Source organism: Orcinus orca, chromosome 2 (assembly GCF_937001465.1).
Source record: "Orcinus orca chromosome 2, mOrcOrc1.1, whole genome shotgun sequence".
Lineage (NCBI taxonomy): Eukaryota > Metazoa > Chordata > Mammalia > Artiodactyla > Delphinidae > Orcinus > Orcinus orca.
This window is the reverse complement of record NC_064560.1, coordinates 133,169,126-133,194,442: the sequence shown is the minus strand read 5'-3', so window position 1 is coordinate 133,194,442 and position 25,317 is coordinate 133,169,126. Positions and strand designations below refer to the sequence as shown.

The following is a 25,317-nucleotide window of genomic DNA, read 5'->3' as shown; positions in this document are numbered from 1 at the left end:
ATAGTTTTGAAATAAATGAAAATTTTCTCAATGAATAATGAGGGGAACTAGCGTGAAGATGTGCTGTTTATGGAGCATTCATTCAACAATTGTTTATTGACTATCTGCTCTGAGCCTGGCCTTGTCCTGGATACTGGGATAGAGCAGTAAACCAAACACATAGTTTGTGCTCAGATGAGGTCACGTTTTAGTGATCAGAGAGGTACGATACGTGCACGTGATGAGATTATAACATAAACATATTTGGGCATATACCAGTACCAGATGGTATGTGCCAGTGGACTGTTAGGTGGAAGAGTGTTTCAGGCAAAGGGAACAGCAAGAATGAAGACCATGAGGCAGTGTGCCTGGTAGTTGAAACGCCCCGAGAAGAGTGACTGAGGGGAGAGTGGAGAGTAGTAGTTGATAAGAGAGAGAGGTGAACTGAGCCAAGATCGTGTAGTTTTCTATTGATTTTGCGAATCAGCATATTTAGTTTTCCTTGCTTAATCTAAAGTTTTATAGAGGTGATAAGGACAAGATTCTCTGATAAGTCAACTGAGGAAATACCCATAGTGGCACAAAAACTGAGAATTAGGTCCCGGATGCCTGGAGTCTCTATATTGGGGAAACATGCTTCTCCAGTGTGAGCAGTCTGCCAAAGTCATTGTAAACATTTGAGTGTTCGAATGTGTCTGGGCTGTAACCTCTGCAGGGAAAGGAAATCCTGATTTCTAAAAATAAAGACTGCTTTTATTTTAAGAGTCAAAGGGGAACAGACTGTCCCAGTAAATACAGGCCATTGACATGTTTTAATTGTGAAATTAGAACGTGAAGAGAGATCATCACTTTAAATCCGTGGATCGCTAGATAGCACTTTTTTTTTTTTTTTAGACACCACTTTTTAAAATGTCTCTGAACATATTTTATAACCTCCATCGAGAAGTCATGAATTGGTTTTCAGTATTGATAGGTTGGTAATGTTAAAGGAAAATGAAACAATAGTTAAATTCCTCTAATACTTTTGTGAGGTGAAATAGCTTGCTTTGTTGTGACTTATAAATTTATTCATGCATTCAGTACTTCATACTGAGCACATACCATGTACCAGACACTATTCTAGGCTCTTAAGTTATAATAGCGAATAAGATGGAAAAAGTCCCTGCTCTAATGGAACGTATATTCTAGTTGGGAAACAGATACTAATTTTTAAAAATGAAGATAGATACATTATATAACTTCAGATAGTGATGCCTTCTCGGAAGCAAAAGGAGGCAGGATAAAAGAAATCAGTTAGAGGAGCTGTCATTTTACTTAGGGTGGTCAGGGAAAGCTTCACTGAGGAGGGGACGCTTGAGCAACATGAAGGAATTAGTCATGTGAACCTCAGGAAAAGGAGTATTTCAAGCAGGAGGAGAAGAGCAGGTGCACAAGCCCAGAGGAAGAATTTTTTATGATTTATTTGAAGAACAGTAATGGGGCCAGGGTAGAGGAAGAGTGGTAGAACATGAGAGCAGAGAGGTAATAGCTGGGGTAAGAGCACTGTGGGCTCTGGTTACCACTGTGGGATGGTTTTAAGTATGAAGACAAGCCATCAGAGGGCTTTGATCTGATACTTGTTTTAAAAGGATGACTCCAAGTCCTGTGTGTAGAATTGACCGTGGGATCAAGAGTAGAAGCAGGTAGCTTGAGCAGTTACTGGGTTTTGGATGAGAGATGGTGGCTCGGACTAGGGACATGGCAGTGGAGATGGTGAAAATTTTTAAATTTGGAGTATATTGTACTTTTTTGTAGAGCTAACAGAATTTGTTGATGGATCACACATGAAGTGAGAGAGAAAGAGGAAACTTAAAGATGTTTCTAAGGTTTTTGACCCAACAACTGAATGTTGGTGCCATTCCTTCAGGTGTGAGCAGCAGGGAGGACATCAGGAGTTCCACTGTGAACACGTGAACGCGAAGACCTCATAGATATATCTACGCAGAGATGTTGAGTGTTGTTAGATTGATCGGTCTGTGTTTCGGGGGAAAGCTCATTAACAGAGATGGACATTTGTATCACCAGACTCAGAGTACGATGATACAAATGTCTATCATCATTAAAGCCAGAAGACTGGATGAGGTCCTCTAGGAGAGTGATTATAAATAGAGAAAATAAACTTCCTGAAGAATGAGCCCCAAACACTGTAGCATCTAAGAGGTTGGAAAGAAGAGAAAGTTTTGGTAAACATGACTGAAAAGTTATAGCTTATCAGGTAGGAGTAAAAGCAAGAGAATGCACTATTGCAGAATCAAGGGAAGAAGGTGTTTTGAAGGAGGAGGAAATGAATCACTGAGTCAAGTTCTGCTGAGATGTTGCCTATGAGGACTGAAAGTCACCCATGGAATCTGGCAATGTGAAGGTCATTGACAGTCTTAAGAGATTGGCTTGAGAGTAGAGGCTGGGCAGACAGCTTGCCTGCAGTCACTTCAAGTGAGAGTGTATGCATTGAGCACCAGTACTTCTTGTGAGGAGAATTTCTCTAAATGGGATGGACTTTGGAGTGCAATACATCTTGAGTGTTTTGCTGGCAATCTGAATCTGATTGTTGAGTTTGAAGTTTCATAAAGCATGGTGTTCTGATTCTTACCATGTTCCAGTCTCAACTAATGAATTTCCTTTTCTATGAATTTGAAGTGAGATATCAAATTTCTTTTGATTCTCATTTTCTTGATTCTCTGTGTTCAGGAAATTACAGTTTGTTTTCAGTGCTAATATAATCACTATGGCACACATATATATAGTGAACTTTAAAATACCGTATTCAATTCAAATGTTTGTTTTAATTTTTATATGCACTCATTCCCTCCCAGTGAAAAGGAATATGAATTAGTGCAGTGACTGGATCTAGATGAAATGACGTCATCACGGGCTGCACTCTTATAAACTCCCAGTTGCTTTGAGAATACATTAGAGAATTTTGATAACTTGCAGTTGCTGGGCTATTCAGATCACCCAGATTTCTCAGATTTCACACTGTAAACTAGATTCCTTTCAAGAGGATTTTACTCTGCCCTCTTTTAAAGGCAAATAGAAACTTATCTCAAAATGTCTCACTTAAAACATGTTCCACACTGACTACCATCTTTACTGTGCTGTGATTAGTATAAGCAAATTAGATCATAAAATACCAAGGGAACAGGATGAAGAATGGCAAGAAGTTAGCTTTTGGGGGATTGTCTGTGGTAACTAAGATAAAGTCATGAATTTTAGGCAGAGAAAATAGAGAGGATATCTTAGATTTTCATGAAGGTGGGGACTATTTGTCTATTGTTTACAACTGTGTCTCCAGGCACCCAATAAAATAAAAATATAAACTTGTACTGGAATAACTTATGTCACAAGGTATTAGTATAGCTATTGGCAGCCTAGCTATCATTGTTTTTCTTCTTGAAAATACAAGTTATTTTATATTAGCATACATATGTATTTATAGGTGACCTTTGATATGTATGAAAAATGAAAGAAACTAACCTACTTAATGTTAAGTCATGGTATAGGGTTTCACCTTTATATTCATCTGTACTATCTACTCTAAATCAAAGAACACAAACAACTATAGTTGTTGTTTTTTTCCCCTCAATGTTTCATCCTTTGCTTCCAGCTCACTTGGGATCCAGTGTACTTGCTCTCTCTCACCAGTTTTCAGATTTAATCTTTGCAAGTTATCTATATCTGCCTTTATGAGCGACAGTATCAGAAGGTTGGTCAGTTTTGCTGGAAATATAATACATTTCTCTATGACCCAATAACTTGAATCAAGGTCCAAGGCATCACAGATATTTGTAAGAGCCTTTGCAGGTATCTTTTTAATATAAGCTTAGACAGGTCTTTGTAGCTGGGGTCAAAACCTTTTCTTGACAAAGAACTCAGCTGAGGACATCTGGCCACTTAGAAATGAATTGAAAGGCTAATTTATTAAATGTTACTTCTGGTGGGGTGGCAGGTGGTTTTATTATCTTTGGCCACTCCTGACTCTTCCAAAAGCTATAGCATTCTTTCCAGAAGCTGTATAGCATTTTACAAGGGGAGAAAAAATTCTTTCCTATCTTGGGGAACATCAAAGTAAATGAGAGAATGTTTTAATTTTGATCCTATAAATCAGATGCACTGCCTGCTTATCAGTACAAAGAAGAAAAAAAAAAAATACACCAGCTCCTTGGGGATTTGGTTTTAAGGAAATGAAATTTTTATCCATGGAACCAAAGGATCATTAACAGCACAATCAGAACAATGGAATTCCACAGTATGGATGCCAACATCCAAATCTATGGCCCTTGCTTGGTTCTAGTACAGTACTTGGAATTAACGCAGTAACATTACCGTATAAATAAATACAAGGAAGGGAGCTGTTTAAAAATCAGTTAATTTATTTTCACCAAAAATAGGTTAGTTTTGAAGAAACATATCTTACATATAATGAATATATGTATCAGAAAGTTCACAAAGCTGGGAGTGAAGAAGGTCTTAGCCTACCTAGCCTTTTGAGTTCCAGGATGTGGCTAGAGTCAATTAGAAATTACATGAGCTGTATTGGAGCTACAAGGAGCCAAGGAGAAATAGCAGAACACGGAGCATGCCTGACGTATGCAGCTGAGTTGTCCCTCCTCTGGAGTTTTTGATGAAGAACAGAGTGGCTGGAAAATCTTGCTTTTATTGTAGCTAACTTACTTATAACTAAATGTTGTAATTATTATCTATAATAACGACAACAGACACTTATCAAGCGTTTACCGTGGGTCTGGCCCTATTAGAAATACTTTACATATGTTCATTTAATCGCTACAGTGGTCCTGGGAGGCAATCAATCAATAAACAACTAAACAAGTATATGTGTGTATGTATTGAATATATATATGTATTCATATACATGGATGATGTATATCACATATAGGTGTCAAATATAGAAATATGATTTGGACACAAGTTTCTTTGTAAACATTAATTATGATAATGTGCATGGTGGGTTTTCAAGAAGGGCATAGCGTATGACACATTTTCCAAATTTATTTCAAACCTTATTGTCATAGAGCTTCATAGAGCTTCTCATGGAGAAAATACATACACTTTGAGAGATATTTATTTAGTCATTGAACTCAGGTCTAGGTCTAAGTCCAGGGGATTCTTAAATGAATGAGTGTTTTGTTGGGTTTCATGTGGTATCAGAGCTACAAAGCAGCTCCTGCCGCAGGCTTTGGACCCAGTGCGTATGACTATGGGATCTGAAGGGGTGATGGCAGCAATACTTTTTTCTACCCTTAATCAAAGGAGACTTAGAGCCATTATTTTTAAGGATAATAAAGAACATGTAAGATTTCTGCACAGATGCTTGCTCTGCTGGGAACTCCAGCCTCCTGCCACCCTCCATCTGAAGTTACTGAGTTTGAGCATTGGATCTGAGCTAAAATGTTATTTCTTCAGGGGAGTCTTTCCTAATTCCCTGTCTAGTCCTTTGTCATAGTCCTTGATTATATGCTATCTTAGAATGGCGCTCCATTTCTTTATAACATTGATCTCACTGTGCCGTTACACTCTCATTAGTGCTATATTGCCTCATGTCTGTCTCCCCTACTTGTGTTCTCCTGCTTATACAGCCTCCCCTGACTTATCTCATGACAATGGGGACCATCTGTGGTTTGACTTATCATCATATCTCTAGCTAGGGACACAGTGCCTAAGTGTCTGCTTCATTCCTGAGTGAATGAAGAACCATGAGCCCTTGTGGTGTGCCCAATATCTGTACCTACCTCTTGTGAGAGGTGATATGTGTATTCTGTGTGCTGTGGTGATCCAGGCAAGCTCTCGTCATGAGTGTTGGATTCATGACATCAGCTTTTCAATTTCATTTGGAAAGCCAGTGTCTATACTCATTCCTTTTTCCTCTAAGGCATATCGTTCAGATAGCTTTGGTAAGAAAAGTATTTTACCTCCAAACTCTTAGGAAATGTCTATTTCTGTATTTATGACCTGAGGTTCTGTATTTATGATCCAGGAAGTTCTCCTCTCCCGCATCTATCTCCAGTGTTGTTATAATCCCTGATTTTTACACGTACTTAGATCTATCCCATTATTCTTTTTAATGAAAATTACCTAGAATAAAATTAATTTAGTAAAATTAAACATTTTATAACATGACAGTAAACAGTTAAAAAGGAGATGGTTTACTTATTTATTTAGTTATTTTTCTGAAGATTGATTTTTTTTTTTAAACTGACTTTCCTAAATTGGTAAACTGTTTATGGAGTCCGATAATTATTTGAAGTTAGTACCATCTTTAAGGATTACATATATACTTTGTTGCAAATGTGTGCTATTAAATCAGCATTTCCTAGTCATTGGCCTATGTATGTTTAATGTTAAAATTTAGTTTTAATATAATGGAAAATTATACTTCCTGCATCTGAAATACAAACCCAAATTGTGTACCCTAATAGAGTTAGCCTTTCTTTATCATCATCAATGAAGGTGGTATTCAGATGTACAAACTTAACAAATAAGAGTACATTTTATTTTTCAATTTTATTTTAGATAATTTAATGGAAATCTTTTCAAATGTATTGTTCAATACTATGTATATGTTTCTTTTTATCTAAAAGGTCAATAATTCTGTAAATATTAGTTGCAGTTCCATGTAATGCAATACTCCTTTGAGGGTGGGATGCATAAGGCTAACAGCCCCTTGTCTTAATGACCTCAGCCAGTTTTTCTGCTGCTGTAAGCTGCCATTCTGCTGTCAGCCAGCCTTCAATGAGCTACCTCACTGTCACTACCCTTTTAATGACTTGTCTGTCTAGTAAGAACTGGAGATTGCCAGGGAATAGCTGCTACAAAGCTCATTAAGCCATTTTACCTTGGTTTGTTCAGAATCCAAAATCTGGAGGCCTGGGTCTGTACTTTCTGGCCAAGAAAAGTGCTCAGAATTTGCAATTCTGAGTCACTGTTTGCTGGACATTTGGCTACTCTTCCTGCATTTTCTTTCTAAGAGAAGCAGAACTGAGAGGAAAGATCAAGGAGTATGTTTTAAGAGACTAGGCCACTCACCTTGTTCTGGCATTACCTAGCATTGCCACCTTGGTAATATGTTCTGGGCACCAGTCTTCTTATCTCTAAATGACAAGATACATAATGCAGCAGTTTTTCTTTTCCAAAGTTAATGATTCTTAATTTTTGGTAAAACCTTTTTAGTTGCTGTCACAGTCTTCATTTTATCCAGTACATGCATCAATTATCATTAGTTCATTAATGAGCAAACATGTAACCTTATTATGCAATGTAAAAAATCTACAGTATGCTATAATGACAGTTTTATTCAGAGTGAGACAAAGAGTGTGAAGTACATTTTTTTCCATTTTCAAGCTGCACATCCACACACCTAATTACTGTTGTGTGAATAATTTCACAGTGCCTACTAAGACTTCTAATAGCTATCACTGACTAGTAATCTGTCAAGCTATAATGCAGGATAATATGTTTTTACACAACAATGGTGAGGCTCTCATTAATTATTACCACCTATAATTGCTTGATGTGAACCTTTATTCTAAAACTTAAAAATTATATACAACAAAATAATGATTTAAAATACTTCTAGGAAGTCTATACGCAGACGTTGCAGCATTAGAGTTAATGATGTATTAAGTCATTTCTTATTGCTTTTGTCTTTTTAATAGGTGACATATTATTCAAATTGAAATAGAATAAAAGTCTCTGCCAACAATTAAGCATCACACTTAGTCACATCTGCTGCCTTAATGATAAGCATATAATTTATTAGACAGACTTCTTTAGCAATATCTGATACAGAACGTCAATATATGCCCAAGGAAGAAGAATTTATAGTCTAGCTTTATTCTCCAACGGTATTGCAAGTTCAGGTTTTATGCATGTTCTGTGTCTTGTAGTATATCTGACTTTCAGATCTCATAATCAAAATCTACCATTTCACCTTGAATCTAAACTTTAATTCCAGAAGATTTCAAGCAGACCTCTTTTTGATAAAGTATATTCTTTCTTTTCTCAGATATCTTATTCCTTTTACTTTTTTACTGTAAAACATATAGAGGGCAAGGCTAAGGTCCAAATTTAAAATTGTGAATGAAAATGATTGTTTAAACAAGGGAATTTTGAATTTAACGGAAAGGAGAAGGGCTAAAAAAAGGAGGTCTAAGCAGAACAAAATCCGTGTTTCAGATTCTAGATTTGCCTGTAGGAAGGCAAGAGTGGAATAAACTAAGGTTCTGTCTTGAATGAGAAAAGGAAGTTTTTGGCGGTGGAGTGGAGAAAGGAGGACTAACTAGAGTGACTTGTTTCTAGGTTCGGACCTTGAAGATTTCTGAAGTTGATAGACCCCTGGTGTTAGGCATACCTTTTCAAAGGCAGCATTGGGTTTGTGGAATGGAGAGTCATATGATTGCAGGTGCTCATGTGAGAGAAGAAACGACAGAGGAAGCAAGGCAAGGATTGTGATCTGCATTTGGACAGTACGCCCATGGCCCAGAAAATAGCAAAGTCAAATGGAGAATGATGCTCTGCAGTGGACAACAGTGCCGTTTTTCATGGCTGGGAAATGTATAATGAATCTTCATAAAGTCAACACTGTAGTTAATCATTTAGTCTTTATTTCAGAAACTGAAATTTTTCATAGGCTTTTAAAAACTATTTCATGAAAGTAGGTATTGCAGATTTATTTATATGAACCACATCTTTCAGACTGAGAGATGAATGATTCAACCAGGGATCTCTAGGAAAATAGATTGCCACTAGGAAAGATAGTAAAGTGCTACCTTTAATAGTAGTTCTTAGTTATTTTGATTCAGCGCTATTCATTTTCTGCCTAGCTTGGGTGGCATTGGGTGGAGGAGGGAGGGAGGGGAAGAAAAAAGAAAGGTCTAAAAATTTTTTTCTGGTTTCTGTTTCCTAAGATTACATTCAGACACTAGTCACATAGCTATGTGGTCATAGTGTGGAATTCTTTTCAAGTGCCTCCTTTTGAGGATATGAAATCACCAAATAAAAGATCCTGTGCCCAAATTTGAACACATTTCAGAACTATGCCTGCAAATAATACAGATTATTCACTTTTTCTTTTATGCTTTCGTTGACACATTATAACTTGTGTTTCTAAGTGAAAATTTAGTGTTCATGCTTTTAGTGGGCTTGAACAATCTCATGATTTTTTTTTGTCATTATAGCTGTAGTGCTATGTACATGACACTCACCCAATGTTTATTCACTGTGTTGTTTTTTCATTTACTTAAATTTTTATACACTTAAATTTTCAATCTATTATTAGATGCTTTTTTAAAAAAGGGGATAGGTTTAATTTCCTAGGCAAAGTTAATAATACAAGTTTATGACTCGTGTCTTAGTTCTTGCCCATGAGACCCCTTGGAAGGATCCAACTGATCTTAAGGATCTACTGCTTTCAGAACCATCTTTAAGTGCCTGCCCTTTCCTGCTTTTTACAGCTCAATGGCCGCATCACTCAGGTGCAACTCCTCCAAGGGAATCCAGAGATCACTCAGGTGCAACTCCTCCAAGGAGAATCCAGAGGCATTTTCACCCAGTGGTTTAGGAATTCTCGTTAAAATAGTTGCTTACAAGGTGTCCATGTTGTCCTGTACTCCAGCAACAAAGGGAGGGTTTTGGTCAAGCTAGGAAGCGGTAGCACCTTTTTAATTTCTTTGCTCATTAAGGGTGACCAGTCATGGCACTACTTGTTGTAAACAGGAGAGTCCTTGGAAAATGACTTGGGAATCATCTTTGATGAGAAGAGTGCTGTATTCAGCTGCCTGATGTGTTCTCTTATTGAGCAGAAAAACTTAATTTCAGGACTTTCATCACCTTTTAGCAAAAGTAAACTGCAGTGTATTTTCATTTCCTAATCAGGACATTTCTCTCTTTCTTTTTCTGCTTGACTGAGTCATGGCTTAATTTATTTCTGATATTGCCTGTTCCTTGCCCTTTGCGATTGGCCTCAACTGTGGAAGAGCACCCTTTGTTCCCTAGAGTTCTCTTTGGCCAGGTCACATTTCAGCTACTCATTGAAACATATATTTATTCTACTCCGGAGCACATTGTCTGGCCAGCCAAGAATTTATAGTGAAATGTAACAGTAAATTGTGCTCTGTGGTCAAAAAATGCCAAATGATACACACAGCAGTACAGAGATTTCCAGCACAGGGTAGAATTAAAGAGCTAAGGACCAGTGCCAGGATTGTTGGCCGCATTTTCACAGTGGCCAGGTTTGTTAGAGTCGAACTTGGAGAGAGCTTGAAATCACTTATCTCAGATGTTTGGGCTCACAACCACAAAGCCTCTGAGAAACACAGAACTGATCTTGTAATAAGCTCCAGCTGAGCTTACAAGCCTCCGAGCCTTTCTGAAAGCCTGTTTAGTTTAATGAGGGTTTTCAGATTTCAAAGCTCACACACCTTCACATAAAAACAGATGATTATGACCAAATTAGGGAATGTTGTTCCATGAGTGTTTTCCCCAATATGTTCTCTTCTCAGTTGTCAGGCATTGTTCCTTTACACTTTTCACCTTACAGGCATCATTTTTAAATATAATTTTTGAAAGTCTTATTGTATATAGTTTCCATTCAAGCAGAATGTTACATTACATAAAAGAAAAGGTTTTCTCTTAACAGGGAAAGACAAATATGCATATATTTTATTCTGGTCAATAAAAAAAAAGGTACAATCTTAAAAAAAATCAAACCCTTAACTTCTGCTGCCATGACAGCTGTCCCGAGAGGCTATATCTCCATGTTCACCCCTGTGCCCTGCTTCACAAGGCTCTACAACCTGTTTCTGAATGTCTTGTTAATGAAGAGAGAAAAGCCATGTCTGTGACCCAGTAGGAAGGAATGTGGGAGAGTGGCTATCCACACCTCAGTCATTTATATATTGGACAAACAACCTTCAAGAACATTTATAACACTAACTTCATTTTTTCAATTTAGCCTTTTAAAATAATAGCTTTAATGTGTGGCATATATTGGTATTATTCTACTTATTCTGATTTTTCCAAATGTTTTCTGAGTCACCCTTAGAAAGAAACATAATTGGGATGTGAGGCACTCAAGCCTTACTTGAATACCAAATCTTTGATTACACTATACCCATGGTCTTACAAAGAAGCACGACACAGAGTGTGATGTCCACATGGCAGCAATACAGGACCACAAGGGAATGGTATATACAGATGTCCAAGGGACATGTGCATAAAGGCCAGGTTGCGCTGACATTGTGATGAGCCAGCAGAATCCTTGTCTCCTAAGCCCCTCTTCAGTATTCCCACCTGTTCTTCCACCACACAGGCTCATTGACAAGGTATTTGTTAGACGATGCAGTAAAGTTTAGCTCTTCTTTGGGGAAACAATTGCTGTTTCGTCTCTTCCTTTCCAGCTGTTATTTTCTATTCACTCCAGCTCAAGTACTGAATCTCTTGAATTTACTCTTCTCTCTTGAGTCAGAATCAGCTACCCATGGTTTTTGAAAGAATATGGTAAGAGGAACTGTGCATTAATTAGTGTATTATATTTTGAAGAACATTTGTATTCCAATCAGGGACAATCCTTTAACAGTTAAAGTTTAACTCAGGATAGGTCAAACTATGTTTTGAGAGTTATATGATAACTATTAATTTTTAATTCTTATTTTGTTAAATATACTTTGCATTTATTTCAATGTAATATTAAAAACGTACTCTTACTAACTATGGATGTTTTATTTTTCTTTAATTTACTTTTCTTGCAAATGCTATTTGCATAGAATTAAGTAGTCAGAAGTTTGGGTAGAAAAGATCGGTATTCTATATTTAAAAAGCACATGAGACTTTGGCTTTCATTCACAAGGAATATCTGGTATGGGACATACTCACCTGCCCCAAACAAATAGAAAATAATACAAAATACATAAAATACCTGTTATAGACACTGGCCAACAGGCAATGGCAGGGTGACCCCTGAGAAAAGGAAACAAACAAGGTAGGTATTACAGTCATCTGAGGTTTAGTGCAGGGAGAGAGAACCCAAGAAGAGCCTAGTTCTGTGGCTGCATAGAGGAGACAGGTAATAGAGCTCAAGGTGCCCAAGTCAACAGAATTTTTAGGGGAAGAATACTGGAAAGGTAGGACCTATACCAAGGAAGAGCTCCAGAAATCTGGTTAAGGGTCCACTTGAATATTAGACTGAATACAAGTCCATAGGGTAAAAATCTATAAGGCAGAATAAAGAGCAACTGTTGGGAAGCTCTGAAATGAAAACTTTTCAGAACCCATATAGGGCTGAGAGATGGTCGAGTTCCTACCAGACAAATAGAAGAGATTTCACTGAACATTTGAAGTGTTCTATAGAGATAAAGAGTCATGCATTAGTAGTGGGACTAAATTATCCCTAGAACAACTATTATTCTAGAGCTGCCATAACAAAGCTTAAAAGCAAGCCTTGAAAAGATAAAGCCAGTCTGCAAGTACCTTAATGTTTTGCCAAAACAAATATCAGTGTTCTTTAAAGGAAGACAACAACGTACAACTGCTCACATTAATTCATAAAATCTGGCATCTAATTTAAAAAACACAGGTATAAAAAGCAGGAAAATGTGACCCATAACCAGGATTAAAAGAGCTAATGGAAACAGTTCAGAAATGATAGAGGTGATGGACTTAGCAGAAAAGAACTTTCAGGGTTACATGAAAATATGAGATGAAAGACTTGTACACTAAAAGATCTCTGAAAGAAATTTAAGCAAAGGCAAATAAATAGAAAACATCACATGATCATGTATTGGGAGAATTAATATTGTTAAAATGTCCATACTACCCCAAGCAACCTACAGATTCAATGCAATCCCTATCAAAATCCCAAGGCATTTTTTACAGAAGTAGAAAAAACAATCCTAAAATTCATATGGAATCACAAAAGACCCCCAAATAGCCCAAGCAATTATGAGCAAGAAAAATAAAGCTGGAGGCATGACACTTCCTGATTTCAAAATATATTATAGTAATCAAACAGTATGACATAAAAACAGATATATAGACCAATGGCCAGACCAATCAAGCAAAAAAGAGAGAGGACACAAATTACAAATATAAGAAAATAATAGACATCACTACAGACATTAAAGGGTGACAAAGGAATAATATGAAAAAACTTTGCCTGTAAATTCAGCAACTTGGATGAAATGAATTGGTTCCTTGAAAGATTCAAAATGCCAAAGCTCACTTAGAGGAAATTGCAATCTAAGTAGTGATATATCTATTAAGAAAATTGAATATATAATTTTAATCCTTCCAAAAAAAAGATAATTCCAGGCTCAGATGGCTTTGCTAGAGACTTCTACCAAACATTTAAGGAAGAATTTATACCAATTTTATACAGATCTTCCAGAATATGCAAAAAATGAACCTCAATCCATATTTCTTACTTTATTAAAAAATTACCTCAGAGTGGATCATAGACCCAAATGTAAAACCCCAAACAATAAAATTTGTGGAATAAAACATTAAAAAAACCTGTTACCTTAGGTTATACAAATATTTATTAAATATTAAACCAAAACCATGACCCATGAAGAAATTTTGATAAATTGGGTTTCATAGAAATTAAAAACTTAAGAAAATAATATTAAGGGGATGAAAAGACAAGCCACAGACTGGAAGAAAATATCTGTGAAACACGTATCTGGTGAACAGCTTTTATCTAGAATATATAAAGAGCTATCAGAACTCCACAATAAGAAAATAACTCAACTTTTAAAATGGGCAAATGAATTGAGCAGGTGGGTCTGTGTGTGTGTATGTGTTAAATAAGTACAAGAAATGATTCTCAGTATCATTAGTCACTAGGGAAAAGTAAATTAAGACTATGAGTTACTATTATACACCTATTAGAATGTGTAAAATTTAACAACCCAACATTGCCAAGCGCTGTCAGAGATGCAGAGCAACAGGAACTCTCATGCGTTGCTGGTGAGAATGCAAAATTGTATGGCCACTTTGAAAACGGTTTGGCAGTTCCTTATGAGGTTATCCAGATACTTCCATATGCCCCAGAAAAATAAAAACTTACTATGTTCAGGCAAAAACCTCTAAGTGAACGTTTATAGCACCTTTATTTGTAATAGTCAAAAACTGGAACTAACTTAAATGCCCCTCCACTGACTGAGGAATAGATACACTGTGGTCCATCCATACACACAATGGAACAATCCTCAGCAGTGAAAAGGAGTAGATTAATGATGTATGCAACAGCATGGACAGATATCAGCTTCACTGCACTAAGTAAAGTCAGATTCAAAATTATGTATGTACTGTATGATACCATTTATATCACATTCTTGAAAAGACCAAGCTATAGGGACTGGAGCTGTTCTGTATCTTGGCTGTGTTGTGTATACTACATATACGGCATGTGGTTATGGTATACATCTTTCAAAACTTTCAGAACTGCACACTAAAAAGGGCAAATTTTACTGTATGTTTATTGTACTTTAATCAGCCATTTATAATAGCATAAAAATATAAAAACTTAGAGATAAATCTAGCAAATATATCTAAGACATGTACACTGAAAACTACAAAACATTTTTGAGAGCAATATCGCTAATAATAAATAAATAGGGCGATATGCCATCTTGTTCATAACAAAATAGAAGTCTCCACATTGTTAAAATATAGATCTACCCAAGTTGATCTATGTTTCAATGTAGTATCATTGAAAAATCACAGCAGATTTATTTTGTAGAAATTGACAAAGTGATTCTAAAATGTGTATGGAAATTCAGAAGACCTATAATATCCAAAGCAATCTTGAAAAGGAAAAAGATGGAGAGCTTACACTAACTGAATTCAGGCTTAGTAGAAAGCTCCAGTAATAAGTATAATGTGTTATTGACGTTAAGATAGTTATATACTCAAACATATATTTATATGCCCCAGAAATTCTTTTCCTAGATATTTACTCATAAGAAATGAAAACCATATACCCATCGAAACACTCATACATAAATGTTCATAGATTTATTATTTGTAACAGCCACAAATTGGGGGAAAAATACGAATGTCCATCTGTGGGTGCACAGATAAGCAGTTATCCTAGATCCACATAATGAAATGGTAATAACATAATAAAAACAGGTGAATCTCAAATACCTTATGTGTCAATGAGTCTCAAAAACATAATGAGCAAAAGAAGCCAGCCAAAAAAAGAGTACATAGTGCATGTTGTATGATTTCATTTGTATGAAATTCTATAGATGGCTAACTAATCTTTGCTGACAAAATAAAACTGTGTTGAGTCAAGATTGTGGGTAGCATCAACTGCAGGGGGTACAATAAAACTTGGGGGGTTGATGAAAATGTTTCATGGCTTGGTTGTGATTTTGGTTTCATGCGTGCCAGGGCAAGAGTCAAAACTCATAGACTTATATCCATTTTATTTATTGTAAATTACACATCAGATGAGGTTGATTTTTAAAATAGTACATGAACTATTTGTTGCTGTAGTTTAGAAAATGGTATTTTAGTTTCTCCCTTTCCTTGCACTCTAATAATATTATTGGAGAAATTACCCAAAAAAAGGAACTATTATTTTTGTTTTAATTAGCGCAGTGGAACAGTGACATCATTTCAGCTGTTACATTTTATTTTACAGAAGCCAACTTTACTAAGTGATATGCAGAAGTAGTTTTAAGCCTGGTTGTCAACAGACTCTTAAGAGCAAGAGGATGTTCTGTATATACTTATTTTTAATTCACACAAAATGTCTTACATGATTGTAGCCCCTAGTTTTATTAATAAGAAAAATAAGGAAGAATGCATCATATATTGTATTTATCTTCAGAAGATCTCATATTCTGGACATTTCTTCATGACAGTAGTTCCTTAAAAGTCAACCTTTATTGACATACGTGTCAGAAATATCACAAGTTTCAGGAACAAGACAATTTTCTCTCCTTGACTTATGACCTTTTTCCACACATGGCAAATATCAATTTATAAAAGAAATAACAACTGCTAATTATGTGAAAATATCATATACAAGAAAAGAGCCCTTTTCACATACGTATTAGCCTAGGTTGTTTGTTTTAATAAAAATATTCAATGCTAATACAGACGGATCTTTGCTTACACTGTTCCTGAGATTGTGGTTTGTGATAAGTTTGAAGTTGGCTTTAAGATTCTTAAGGATGTTCCTACCCTTTGATCAAATAATTCTACTTTTAAGATGGAATTCAACAACCAGGACTATGGTTTGAATTTAGAGTACTTTCTTGCATTAGAAGGAAGAGGAAATGAAAGGAATAATACTAATTGTTGATATTCTAATAGTTATTGTTAATATCGGAATTTTTTAGGTTTCTCATTAGAAAATATCATTCATTTAGCTTTCATTATATGCCTGCTATTGGGAGATAGTCTTGAGTAATAAACTCTTGGATTTATCCCTGTGAGGAGAATATAAACTATGTATACTTAAAACGAATTGACTTCTAGCTATTGTACTTGTCTATTTAACCTAGATTGCATGCAAACTAAATGCAATGTATGGGCAGCAACAAAAGGGAGAGTTGGGTTGTCTCCTCTGGTGCTTTCCTGAATCAAAGAATCTAGATAACACCTCTGCCCACACACAGAACATGTTTAGATTTATTGAGTCATCTCTTATTTTTGAATATGCCAAAATGGACTGACCATTTTTTTTTTTTTTGCAAATAAATTGCAACAATATTTGTAATGGAATTGTAACAAACTCCCATTTTAATGTAATTGAATTGCTATAAATCATGTGAAAATGCACAGTTCTTACCACCTGTTGTATTTCTTAACTGCCTCATTACTGCCAGGACTTTCTTTGAATCTTATCTCAGATTCTGTTGTTTTCTTGCTCTCTAATTAGAAGATCATTTTGTCATTATTGCCCTTATGATATGTGATTTCTTTCCTCCTGCTTTGGAGTCATGTCAATATCAATTTGGCCATTCATTTTTATTTTTTGATGTTCTAGATATTTTGAACTTTTCTAATTAGTTTGTGTTGGTGCCCTGACATTTGTTTATTTGGTTTTGATTAAATTTAGGAAGATTTTGACATTTAACCTGTTGTGGTATTTGTATTTACAGTTCCCTGAATGTGGTTTCTATGGAATGTACGATAAGATCCTGCTTTTCCGCCACGACCCTACCTCTGAAAACATCCTTCAGCTGGTGAAAACAGCTAGCGATATCCAGGAAGGCGATCTTATTGAAGTTGTCTTGTCAGGTAGTATACTTTTTCCCTCTATCCATAGATAAATAATTTGTATCTGGAGAATTCTTGGCCATACGTTTTTAAGGCAGCATAGAAAGCGTACATCAAACCCGGCCCCATGAGGAAATTTTAGGGCTCTGTCTATATGAACTTTCAAAATTATTTTGAAAAAAGCAAAAGGTTTCCCTTGAATTGGCTGTTTCCCTAGCCAGTCCTGTCCCAGTCACTTCTCCCAACTTCACGCTCTCCCCAGGCTTCCAACAACACACATGAATACCTTCATGCATTACCTTAGGTCATCTGGAAGAGCAGTAAAAGCCAACAAAAACAAACTCACCAATGGTGAAGCTAAGACAGATGTCAGGGCCCCAAATGTACTGAGTGTCTGGAAGCCAAGGGCTAGGGAACGATTGCTTTAGTCGAGTCAGAAATCCATTAACTACTAGCCAAGACCAAGGTGGAAACCAGAGCTCAGGAGTTATAACAGGTCAGGCTATGCTGTGTGACTTTATCTAACTCAGTCCCTGAGAAATGGCTGTGTTTCCCTCTGCCCAGATTTATATTTCTTGTTTAGGATTTAGAAGTTAGTAATCAGACTGTGCCTGTCAATACAGAAAAAAATTTAACTTTTTAAAAATATGCCAGAGAACACCTGTAGCAGGGATCCTAACAACAATGATCAGTGCAATATTCTGAAGAGGTACAGATGTTTATTGTTTATTTTTGTTAAAATTGAGTCATTATTGAGAAACACAGATTACATTGCTCTTTCTCCCTTCTTTGCTTGCTATCCCTTTGACTAAAGGAAATTCATTCGCTTTAAAAATGATTCTAGGCTTCATTTCCTCAAGTTCCAGAGCCCAGTACTTGGATGCACTGATTATAATTCACTTGGTCTTTGTTTTGATTCAGTCCAATTCATGTTGTCTGTATTGATCTATCATTGTGACAGGTCCTGGGATTGCCCCACTTTCATTGGGTAGATAGATCCTATAAAACAACTTGGTTTAGCTAGATAAGAGTAATAATTTTCCTGTTGTTCATAAGTTTGCCCGTTGCTAAACAAACCAAAAAAGGAAAAGTTTTCATTTTTTAAATTTGGGGGGTGGGGGTAGAAATCACTTGCTTTGAGTTCTCCTTTTTACTTTTCTCTGGCTCTCTTGACATTGGCTCACCGAGCCTGGCCACACAAAACTAGTGCCTAGACATGTTGTTCTTTAAGTTCCCTGTTTCTGAACACTAGGGGCTGCCTGAAATAAATTATTCAAGGACATCATACACCAGATCTATTCTCACCATGATTCATATTAGACTCATAGCAAGGCGGCTTCGCGAAGAATGTGCTTTATGAGTCTTTTCCCTGTGGCCGTGTCCAGAAATATATGAATATTTTCAAGATTGCATTTCGAAATTATTTATTTTTCTTTTCATTTTACTTTTGTTATCAAGCCCTTCAGAGTAGTACCAGACAGATCGAATGCAAGCTGTGTGTGAGTGTTCCTGAGGTGGGGAAGAGGTACTGCCCGTTTGCATGTTATTCCCACGCCCTCCGTGAGCCAGACCTGCTCTGCCCCACGTTGACGTGATGCAGCCCTCTGGAGGGCCCCTGGGCACAAGGATCAGCGTTCTGCTTTTCCTCTCCGTCTTTGCAAGCCCAGAACCTCATTGTGCCTACACTTCACTTCTTTTGCCATCCACCCTTTATGTTCTGTGTCCTGCCTCTCCTGTGTCCCTGGCCACAGTGCTGAGGGGGCATTTAAAGGCAGCCCTTTTCCTCACCTGCTGTCGCAGCACCTGGCTCAGGAAAGCCTCTCCTACTCTGTCAGTAGCTATCTGGTTGCTAATTAAAAGGAGCCATTTTATAACAGCCTGATTCCAATTTTGAGGCTTGAACCTTTGAACCCTTTTCACACTCCACATAGTTGCACTTCACCTTAAATTATTCATATATATACACACACATTCAATTATGTTTAGATCTCCAGCATTCACCTGTAACTTCTTTGGTATTCTCCTACCACTCTAACACTCAGCATTGTGATTTTCTCAATACATGGTAAAAATGTTTTTCCTGGGGCTTCCCTGGTGGCGCAGTGGTTGGGAGTCCGCCTGCCGATGCGGGGGATGCGGGTTCGTGCCCCAGTCCGGGAAGATCCCACATGCCGCGGATCGGCTGGGCCCGTGAGCCATGGCCGCTGAGCTTGCGCATCCAGAACCTTTGCTCCGCAACAGGAGAGGCCGCGGTGGTGAGAGACCTGCGTACCGCAAAAAAAAAAAAAAAAAAAAAAAATTTCCTTAAAACCTCCCAGTCCTCCATATTACAACCCTATTTCCCCCTCACAGCGCTTACCTTTGCTGGTTGTTGTCAGTCACCTTCAGTGTAACTACAGACCTGACCTCACCAATAAGGTGTGGCTCCCGCTCTGAGATCTTCACTTGAGCGGCACCCCTCCTCCATCTTGTCAATCGCCACCAAATGCACACACCCATTCCCTGTCTTTTTCACTTTAGCTTTTAATCACTAACTCCCTACCATTTTGGACTATATTTTTCCCTTTCTTCTTTGCCCACAGCACATGGCCCACTATATTCATGTCTTACATCACTTTGATGCACTCTCGACTGCTTGGTTATTCTCTTATACCTTAGCAGGCCCTGCTATACCTGTCTGTAATCTGAATTACTTTAACATCCATTTTTGCCATTCCTGTTCCTGAGCCACACATGACTGCTAGACACACGGTCCTTTGCCGACATGGCTCAAGGCAGATATGTCTTTCACTTGGCTTTACTGTTGTTTCTCAATCTTCTTCTCCCCCCATCCTTTTGTTACCATAGACATGAGGTTCTGAGTAAACATATGTGGGTTGCTTAAGTGACTGTTGGCTATCACATTAGAAGTTATCATGTATACAAAATTTTGTAAAAATACTGATTTGTTGTAAAAATATTGTTTTTAGATATAGACTCAAAACTAAACTGAAATTCAAGTCTCCTTGGTGTGCATTTACCCAGCCCTGACAAGAAATTAGTGCCTGTGATATGGGCAAGATTGTATCATATTATAATGTGAGGCAAGACAAATGATAGCTACTAAGACACTTCAGGACATCGTGCAAAGGAGCTCATAAACATACTCATTCCTGAACCAGTCCCTGAAGAGAATGGATGCTATGATTGGCCAGAGAAATGTGCCATTTTCTGGAGGTGTGGTTAAGGATCAGCTTCATTCAAAATGCAGCGGATAAGCGGGGTAGAGGAGCAAGACACTGAACATCCGCTCTGTGGCCTTTTGACCAGCTCCAGAACATAAACATGCTCTGGAAATTTTCCTCCTACAGACTATAAATATTTTACTGTTAAAATTCATTTCTCCATATTTTCTATTTTTCCTCATTAAAAATTAAATTTGGAGAACACAGCAGGTGCCTCATCACCTCTTGCTCTCGTTGGAGGAGTGCTCACATTCTCAGGAAGCTGCACATGAGAGAGGTGCTTTTGCGGAAGCCAGCGGTGTCTGGTCCAGCCTCCTCTGGGAGCGGGCAGGTGGCAACCCCATGCTAACCCACACAATTCTGTCCCGATCCCCAAATTCTCACACGGTGCCCGGACAGCTGTGTGGCTAACAGGGTGTTGGTGCTCTGGGCGGGTGTCAGACCTGTGCCTCTGAGGTGGGAGAGCTGAGTTCAGGACATTGGTCCATCAAAGACCTCCCGGCTCCACGTAATATTAAACGGCACAAGCTCTCCCAGAGATCTCCAGCTGGTAAGACCCAGCTCCACTCAATGACCAGCAAGTTACAGTGCTTGACACCGTATGGCAAAAAAACTAGCAAGACAGGAACACAACCCCAGCCATTAGCAGAGAGGCTGCCTAAAATCATAGTAAGGCCACAGACACACCAAAACACATCACCAGACGCCATCCTGCCCACCAGAAAGACAAGATCCAGTCTCATCCTCCAGAAGACAGACACCAGTCCCCTCCACCAGGAAGCCTACACAACCCACTGAACCAACCTTACCCACTGGGAGCAGACACCAAAAAAAATGGGAACTGCAAACCTGCAGCCTGTGAAAAGGAGACCCCAAACACAGTAAGTTAAGCAAAATGAGAAGACAAACACACAGCAGATGAAAGAGCAAGGTAAAAACCCACGAGAACAAACAAATGAAGAGGAAATAGGCAGTCTACCTGAAAAACAAGTCAGAGTAATGCTACTAAAGATGATCCAAAATCTTGGAAATAGAATGGAGAAAATAAAAGAAACGTTTAACAAGGACCAAGAAGAACTAAAGAGCAAACAAACATCAATAGGAATCAATAGCAGAATAACTGAGGCAGAAGGACGGATAAGTGACCTGAAAGATAAAATAGTGGAAATTACTACTGCAGAGCAGTATAAAGGAAAAAGAATGAAAAGAATTGAGGACAGTCTCAGAGACCTCTGGGACAACATTAAATGCACCAACATTCGAATTATACAGGTCCCAGAAGAAGAAGCGAAAGAAAGGGACTGAGAAAAAATTTGAAGAGATTATAGTTGAAAACTTCCCTAATATGGGAAAGGAAATAGGTAATCAAGTCCAGGAAGTGCAGAGAGTCCCATACAGGATAAATCCAAAGAGAAACACACCAAGACACATATTAATCAAACTATCAAAAATTAAATACAAAGAAAAAATATTAAAAGCAGCAAGGGAAAAACAACAAGTAACATACAACAGAATCCCCATAAGGTTAACAGCTGATCTTTCAGCAGAAACTCTGGAAGCCAGAAGGGAGTGGCAGAACATATTTAAAGTGATGAAAGGGGAAAACCTACAACCAAGATTACTCTACCCAGCAAGGATCTCACTCAGATTCAATGGAGAAATTAAAACCCTTACAGACAAGCAAAAGCTCAGCACCACCAAAGCAGCTTTACAACAAATGCTAAAGGAACTTCTCTAGGCAGGAAACACAAGAGAAGGAAAAGACCTACAATAACAAACCCAAAACAATTAAGAAAATGGTAATAGGAACATACATATTGATAGCTACCTTAAATGTAAATGGATTAAATGCTCCAACCCAAAGACATAGATTGGCTGAATGGATACAGAAACAAGACCTGTATATATGCTGTCTACAATAGACCCACTTCAGACCTAGGGACACATACAGACTGAAAGTGAGGGGATGGAAAAAGATATTCCATGCAAATGGAAATCAAAAGAAAGCTGGAGTAGCAATTCTCATATCAGACAAAATAGACTTTAAAATAAAGACTATTACAAGAGACAAAGAAAGACACTACAGAATGATCAAGGGATTGATCCAAGAAGAAGATATAACAATTGTAAATATTTATGCACCCAACATAGGAGCACCTTAATATATAAGGCAAATGCTAACAGCCATAAATGGGGAAATCGGCAGTAACACAATCATAGTAGGGGGCTTTAACACCCCACTTTCAAGAGTGGACAGATCATCCAAAATAAAACTAAATAAGGAAACACAAGCTTTAACTGATACATTAAACAAGATGGACTTAATTGATATTTATAGAACATTCCATTCCCGAACAACACAATACACTTTCTTCTCAAGTGCTCCTGGAACATTCTCCAGGGTAGATCATATCTTGGCTCACAAATCAAGCCTTGGTAAATTTAAGAAAATTGAAATCATATCAAGTATCTTTTCCGACCACAATGCAATGAGACTAGATATCAACTACAGGAAAAAATCTGTAAAAAATACAAATACATAGAGGCTAAACAATACACTACTTAATAACCAAGAGATCACTGAAGAAATCAAGGAGGAAATCAAAAAATACTCAGAAACAAATGACAATGAAAACAGGATGACCCAAAACTTATGGGATGCAGCAAAAGCAGTTCTAAGAGGGAAGTTTAGAGCAATATAGTCCTAACTCAAGAAACAAGAAGCATCTCAAATAAACAACCTAACCTTACACCTAAAGCAATTAGAGAAAGAAGAAGAAACAAGCCCCAAAGTTAGCAAAGTAAAGAAATCATAAAGATCAGATCAGAAATAAATGAAAAAGAAATGAAGGAAATGCTAGCAAAGATCAATAAAACTAAAAGCTGGTTCTTTGAGAAGATAAAAAAAATTGATAAACCCTTAGCCAGGCTCATCAAGAAAAAAAGGGACAAGACTGAAATCAATAGAATTAGAAAAGAAAAAGGAGAAGTAACAGCTGACACTGCAGAAATACAAAGGACCATGAGAGATTACTACAAGCAACTGTATGCCAATAAAATGGACAACCTGGAAGATATGGACCCATTCTTAGAAAAGCATAACCTTCCGAGACTGAACTAGGAAGAAATAGAAAATATAAACAGACGAATCACAAGCACTGAAATTGAGACTGTGATTAAAAATCTTCCAACAAGCAAAACCCAGGACCAGATAGCTTCACAGGTGAATTCTATCAACATTTAGAGAAGAGCTAACACCTATCCTTCTCAAACTCTTCCAAAATATAGCAGAGTGAGGAATACTCCCAAACTCATTCTATGAGGCCACCATCACCCTGATACCAAAACGGGACAAAGATGTCACAAAGAAAGAAAACTACAGGCCAATATCACTGATGAACATAGATGCAAAAATCCTCCACAAAATACTAGCCAACAGAATCCAACAACATATAAAAAGGATCATATACCATGATCAAGTGGGGTTTATCCCAGGAATGCAAGGATTCTTCAATATATGCAGATCAAGAATGTGATACATAACATTAACAAATTGAAGGAGAAAAACCATATGATCATCTCAATAGATGCAGAAAAAGCTTTTGACAAAATTCCACACCGATTTATGGTAAAAACCCTCCAGAAAGCAGGCATAGAGGGAACTTACCTCAACATAAAAAGGCCATATATGACAAACCCACAGGCAACTTTGTTCTCAGTGGTGAAAAAGTGAAAAAATTTCCACTAGGATCAGGAACAAGACAAGGTTGGCCACTCTCACCACCATTATTCAACATAGGTTTGGAAGTTTTAGCCACAGCAATCAGAGAAGAAAAAGAAATGAATCCAAATTGGAAAAGAAGAAGTAAAGCTGTCACTGTTTGCAGACGACATGATACTATACACAGAGAATCCTAAAGACGCTGCCAGAAAACTACTAGAGCTAATCAGTGAATTTGGTAAAGTAGCAGGATACAAAATTAATGCACAGAAATCTCTTGCATTCCTATACACTAATGATGGAAAATCTGAAAGAGAAATTAAGGAAACACTCTCATTTACTATTGCAACGAAAAGAATAAAATACCTACAAAAAACCTAGCTACCGAGACAAAAGACCTGTATACAAAAACTATAAGACACTAATGAAAGAAATTAAAGATGACACAAACAGATGGAGAGATATACCATGTTCTTGGATTGGAAGAATCAACATTGTGAAAATGACTATTCTACCCAAAGCAATCTACAGATTCAATGCAATCCCTATCAAACTACCAATGGCAGTTTTCACAGAACTAGAACAAAAATTTGCACAGTTGTATGGAAATACAAAAGACCCCAAATAGCCAAAGCAATATTGAGAAAGAAAAATGGAGCTGGAGGAATCAGGCTCCTGGACCTCAGACTATACTACAAAGCCACAATAATAAAGACAGTATGGTACTGGCACAAAAACAGAAATATAGATCAATGGAACAGTATAGAAAGCCCAGAGATAAACCCACACACATATGGTCACCTTATCTTTGATAACAAAGGCAAGAATATACAATGGAGAAAAGACAGCCTCTTCAATAAGTGGTGCTGGGAAAACTGGACAGCTACATGTAAAAGAATGAAATTAGAACACTCCCTAATACCATACACAAAAGAAACTCAAAATGGATTAAAGACCTGAATGTAAGGCCAGACACTATCAAACCCTTAGAGGAAAACATAGGCAGAACACTCTATGACATATATCATAGCAAGATCCTTTTTGACCCACCTCCTAGAGGAAGAGAAATAAAAACAAAAATAAACAAATGGGACCTAATGAAACTTA

At 37.3% G+C, this 25,317-nt stretch overlaps 1 protein-coding gene across 1 annotated transcript in view; it reads left to right on the top strand.

The window, feature by feature from the left end:
* PRKD1 (protein kinase D1) overlaps positions 1 to 25,317 on the top strand; it is a 332,705-nt gene that overhangs the window by 155,143 nt on the left and 152,245 nt on the right. The window contains exon 2 of the mRNA XM_004282149.4: positions 17,148 to 17,286. Coding sequence (XP_004282197.2) covers positions 17,148 to 17,286 — 139 coding nt within the window. The remainder of the gene's footprint in view (positions 1 to 17,147; positions 17,287 to 25,317) is intronic.